The sequence below is a fragment of the Bombyx mandarina genome, chromosome 15, assembly GCF_030267445.1.
Source record: "Bombyx mandarina strain Sakado chromosome 15, ASM3026744v2".
Taxonomy (NCBI): Eukaryota; Metazoa; Arthropoda; class Insecta; order Lepidoptera; family Bombycidae; genus Bombyx; species Bombyx mandarina.
The window spans coordinates 5,679,198-5,685,197 of NC_143221.1; the positions used below are offsets into that span (position 1 = coordinate 5,679,198).

Consider the following 6,000-nt stretch of genomic DNA (forward strand, 5'->3'; position numbering starts at 1 on the left):
TACAATAAATAATAACAAAAAAAAAACGCATATCATTTTGTTTTTCTAAATGCTAGTTTCGTACGATTAAGGACAGTTATATAGTACGTGTATCGGTTGATGTTGCACCCGACAGTTGTCGCGTAGACCTAGATCTGTAGTTACTTGAAACTATTCCTATTAAATATTCACTTCAATGTTTAGCTGTTCCCGTAGTTTAGAACGATGATACGTCTCTTGAATTCTCGTCTCACGTTTATCGACGGGAGCGTGTGTATATAGGCGCGTTTACCGGTTATTGTAACTAGACTCTGACGTCATATGTGTGTAAAACGTTCAATGATGCGAATTTCGTACTTTAAACATGTATGAACATTTCGGATCTAATATTCTCGTTTATAATTGAGATTGTTTTTTTCAAAGTAAACTATATTATGAACGTTGAATGTTCACAATACTTTGCTTGAATATTTGTCATAATATTTCCTAGGTTCATTACATATTACCAAGCAAACACTTTATTCTCTTATAGGATTGTTGATGTTGACGAAAAGGTCAATTATTAGAGATGTTTTATTGAGTAAAAATACAACATTGATTGACGTCAAAAACATAAAAGCATCACTTAAAAGCTTATGAGTAATTAAAAAAAAAAACATTGATGTTCCAATTTAAATCGATATATTGAAAATGTATTATAGATTTGAAATTGAAAGTATTATAGAAAAAATCTATGAAATGCTTTCGCAACGATGCCCACTGAGTTACCCAACTATGAAGCATAGTCTAAAATTGTAATAGAATAAATTTCGAGTTCCTACACTTACAATATGACACTGTAGTCAGTCTCTTGCTCTATTAGCATTACTTCTGAAGTTAAATCTAATCGTCTAACGTTTTGCTCTCTTATAAATAAAATAGAAAGTTGGTACCATCGAAAAAATAAAACATAGACAGTGATTGTTGGATTTGATATAGTTTATGAACATTGTTAATCTTATGCTGTATAAATTAGAGTAATTAAATGCTATATATGTGTAATAAAGGAGTTTGATTTATTCCAGTAGTTGAGTTGATAATGTATTTGAAAAGTGGCTGGCTACATTAGCCATTAGTTTGTGGAAAATGAGAGTGAAAATTTAGGTAAGACGTGTTTTGTATTTAAATTGAATATTTCAATAAGAGTTCAATACATAGTAAGTTTTATTTTAAATATATTTTAAGTCTTATTTTAATTTGATTTAAAACGAGTCTTGAGTAAATGCAATTGTTTTTGGTTTTTAGATTGACTGTTAATTTTGATACTAGTCAAGTCAATGATTAGAGTAATTTAAACTTTATAGTGTTCGTGATTAGTTTGAATATTGACGTTAATCGTGTTCGGTTTGCGAAAGTTTAAATTTTCAATTGTATCGATTGATATCGAATGCGGTTAGCGTTTCCGCTTTTAGAAACGCATTTAGAAAGTTACTGAAAGCGTAGATCCTATCGTTAATGAAGTGCGTAATGGTCACAGAATGTTCTTATTGAGATATTTGATTGTAGGAAGTAAGATTTGCTTTCTATACGATTATTTAAGTGAGATGCATGTGTTTGGAATCATTAGCTTTCATAAATATTACGGACAATTCGAATGTATCGCGGTCTATTGTCAAGATTGATTATTCGGCATGTAGATTGCTGCCATACCTAATAGTATCGATTGCGCATGGAATGGAATATAATGTTATATTATAATTAGTTTATTAGTTAAAACGATAAAGACCTGTTTCACTCTCAATAATGCCATCCCGAAGCTTACTTGTATTTTCTTTTGTCGACGACTGCGAATGCGTGAGACAGGTCAAGAACATTGCATGCAGCAACACTTCATCGCTATCTTAGCACGTAATTAGGCTGTTCAACATGCTTAAAGAAAGAAGGCTTCATTCTTGTACTGTAAGATCTTGTACTGTATGCTGACAATTATTCACAGTGGCGTAGCGTGGTAGGGGCGGGGGGCAGCCCGCCCCGGGCGGCACTTTTTAGGAGGCGGCAAAACTTCACAATAAATAATAAAAATATTTGAACCATTTCATATTTTTATCGCAACTACAAATTTAGACCGATTGAACTGGCAATACAGTCTGTGTGTGTGCAAACTTTTTTATTTAAAATCTTACCTGTAGATATAATGCAAAACAATGATGACAGCTCTTGCAAAAATAATAATCTAGAACCAATGTATACTATACATCAAAGTGAAATACCTAAATAAAAGGTCGGCAAATTTGTTTTCCGCCCCGGGCGGCTGACACCCACGCTACGCCATTGATTATTCATTATGTAAATACTTTAAATTGTTAAACATCGTATAAAACAATTTACAGAGCGAGTATGTTCACGTGTGAAAAATAATTATTTTCGTTTTGTTGTTCATAGTCGCCCGATGCCGAATATGCCGCCGAAACTGCCCGAACGACCGCAGAACGGCCGGCCATTTTGAACGCGCTCCGCCTTCGCCGCCATCTTGTGATTAGCTTTTATCATGTAAATATATTTTTTATCTTGTATATTGTTGTGTTCAATGCGTAAAACGTTTAGTGGATTACTTGGTGGATGGTATTCAAATTTAGCATTTTACTATGCAAGTGGGGCCCATTCGCGTACTTCACGATTTTATCGTCGATGGTTCTGTTATTAGGCACAATGTTTAAAACACGTAATGTGGACTTTAATAATTAAACTTAATGAAATAATGTAATCTAATTGCAGCTTTAATTTATTAAAATTGTACTTTGGATCGAAGTTGCTTTAAAAAGTGTATAGATATTTGTATTGTATTTCAAATCTTTAAAAAACGCTTTAGTATCATGTCGTAACGTATAGATCGACCGATTAACTAATGACAATATTTGTTAACGAAAAAAATGTATGTTTTATAAAAACTTTGTTTTTTTTTAAAATGGTTTTGGAATCAACGTTTGATAGTTTGGTTCTCATGAAGAATTGTTAACGGAAATTTTACGGTGCAAAAATACCGTAACAAATGGGAGTTTAGTGCTAGTCGTGAATAATAATAAATAATAAAAAATCGCATTTCATCGAAATTATGTCTCAAATGCTGTGGTTGTAAAACGTAATGACCAAATTACCTATCACTAAATACGGAACTATTTTACAATCTCTAGTAACTTAGCATTCAGCTTACTAGGAAATTAATTATTAACAAAACCTTACAGAGGTTCAGGGTATAGGATTATTTAATAATCAACATTAGTCTGAAATACAATAATTGCATCTGCTGTATTCAATAATTTACGCTGTCGCTTTACAGAAGTAAAAATGTGGAAATGTATAATAACATTAACAAATTCATATTTATTATACGAAATAGTACTCTGCAAACCAGTTATCGATGTAATTATTTTCCTACAATTAATATAGTGTCTAAACCTCGTCAAAATTATATTAAGTTCAGTACAAAAAATATATATATAAATGAAACAGACCTTATACCTCCTTTGCTCTGTTATGTATTGTTAAGTAATCTACAACCCAAGTCAATAGAGCCTATAATGTTTATTATAAATAAATATTATAGATCTAATAAATACATCACAAGTTTCACAATGAAAAGAGAAAAATGAGTTTTAATACGACTTTTTAAATTTAATTAAAACTAGACGATGACCTGATGATTTTTTTGATAAAGCCATCTTGTTGTCTTTAAAGCGGTTAGTTGCCCTCAATTAAGAAAAATAGTATTATTATTCGCCAATAGATGTCGGGAAGAGTTGATTATTGAAAATACGAATAAAAACATTTTCTGAAAATAAATCGTAGCTAGATCGATTTATCGCCCCCGAAATCCCCTGTATACTAAATTTTATGAAAATCGTTGGAGCCGTTTCCGAGATTCAGATTATAATATATATTAATATACAAGAATTGCTCGTTTAAAGGTATAAGATAATACTGTGTAAGGGGATATTCCTTGAAAATGAAGGTATGCAGGTAGGTAGCTTTAGTACTGGTGATTTGTGACACGATAACAATGAACAAGATTTGGACCGCATGAGATGCAACAGAAAAATGTTGACGTGAATGGACGGATGTTCTTCGTTCAGATTGCATATCAAAAATACACATTATCATCATACTCATTGGTTTTAAAAATACATTACCATGTATAACCCATTGGTTTTAAAAAAAATAAAGTATTCAAGCCCTGTTTGCTGATTTTGTTTATTAGTTGTAATATAATTGAAATCCATAATTAAAAACTTTAAAAAATTATAGTTACTTGTAATGTAATAATGGTATCGTTATGTAATTATTATCAAAACGAAACAAAGAGGATGAAATGGTATGATAAAATAAAAACACAACTAGAAACTGATCCGTAAATACCTTAGAGATTTTAGCAAAATATATATTTTGCTTTCGATGTTATTTCTTTATTATCGTTTCTCGCCTTCCCTTACACCTCGTGTAGAATGAGAGATTATATTGTAAAATGAAAAAGTTTTTTGAAGGCAAATTTACCCTACCGCCTGACGCGCGAAAAATTTAGTAACTTAGTTATTTTGCAATTGCTTTATTTATGCTGTTGTCTTTAATAAAACTAAAGTTATTAATAAATATAACACAATCAGCATAAGCCTATGATATAGGTATCTCGTCACTATTTTTATTAAGGTGACATTTATTTAGTTTGTTTCGTTTTACCGATGGAGGAAACTGGTTTTAAGGAACATGCGTCAGCTAAGATACATAAGTTTATATTTTTTCATTAGCGGGAAATGGACGGGTTGTATGAATAATTTAAGTTGAACACCTACGTCAGACATGTTGTGTTGTAATTCGAAAAAAATATCGAAGAGTAGTAAATAAAATATTGGAAAGAGACAGATATATTATTAGCGGTTTACATTTCAGTATTAGAAAAGAAATTGTTGAAAAAACTTTTTTGAGTTTATTAAACAACAAAAACTAATTATTTTAGTTCAATTTATGTGTAATTTTTTTTTAAAAAGTATGTCTTCATTTTTGAATAACTCAATTTAAAAACTATTATTCGATATAAGCCCTTTTGTTGATGATCGTTTTTATTGAGTTCTGAATTTTTCTAACATTCCCTTGCCTTCGTCTTTGCGCGTCAGAAATCTGTATATAAATGTATAAAATATTATCTAATAGACCTGTTTATATACTTATATGCAACTGTATTAAATGTGTAAATAAAATATAATCTGTGGTTTCATTTAATAATAGCTTACGGTTTTAATTCAGCGACGTTTTTTTAATTTTGGAAGAACGCCGTGGTATTCATTGAATGTGGAAGCTGAACTTTATTGATGCTTATACGAATTTTTGTTTTAATCCGACTTGGCAATGTAGTTTTCATTCAATTAAACTGACAGATAATACGACGTGATATCTGCCCTGTACTTACTGTCAATTTGTCAATGTTTTGTATTGATGATCACTTTGTTGGTGCAACTAAATAAACAAAAAATAAAATAAAGATTCTATAACTATAGTCAATTACTGGTATAGGCCTGTGCTTAAAAAAATAAAGTAGCTAATACCTAATGTGTCTACAATTAGGTAAAAAGTGAAATTATTACGGCTTTTAATTGTGATATGACCTAGGAACAGAAATAAATAAACCGTGTAATTTCTATTTCATCGAAATTCAAGCTCACATGTTTGAAAGAAACAAGACAATATAAGCTAGGATTAGTTATATCTTCATATATATATATTTTTTTAAATGAGCTATATAATTTGTCAAGGTTATTAAAACATCTCGAACGGATATTATTATATCATATTGAATGAATTTGTAGGCAGCGGCTTGGCTCTGCCCCTGGCATTGCTGAAGTCCATGGGCGACGGTAACTACTCACCATCAGGTGGGCCGTATGCTCGTCTGCCTACAAGGGCAATAAAAAATAAAAAAAGAATCCAATTTTCGTTGTTGTTGAAAACTGAAAACTGTTTTTTTTTAGTAGAACCATAGCTTAGTGAAAGAAC

The 6,000-nt window shown here is 30.9% G+C and overlaps 1 protein-coding gene across 8 annotated transcripts in view; it reads left to right on the plus strand.

The window, feature by feature from the left end:
• The window catches only part of shi (dynamin-1 shibire), a 30,293-nt gene extending 25,081 nt beyond the window's left edge, over window positions 1-5,212 (plus strand). For all 8 annotated transcript variants that reach the window (XM_089732865.1, XM_028174339.2, XM_028174341.2 and 5 more), the window contains one exon: window positions 2,401-5,212. In XM_089732865.1, coding sequence (XP_089588991.1) covers window positions 2,401-2,464 — 64 coding nt within the window. In that variant the 3' untranslated portion in view covers window positions 2,465-5,212. The remainder of the gene's footprint in view (window positions 1-2,400) is intronic.
• Window positions 5,213-6,000: the final 788 nt, after the last annotated feature.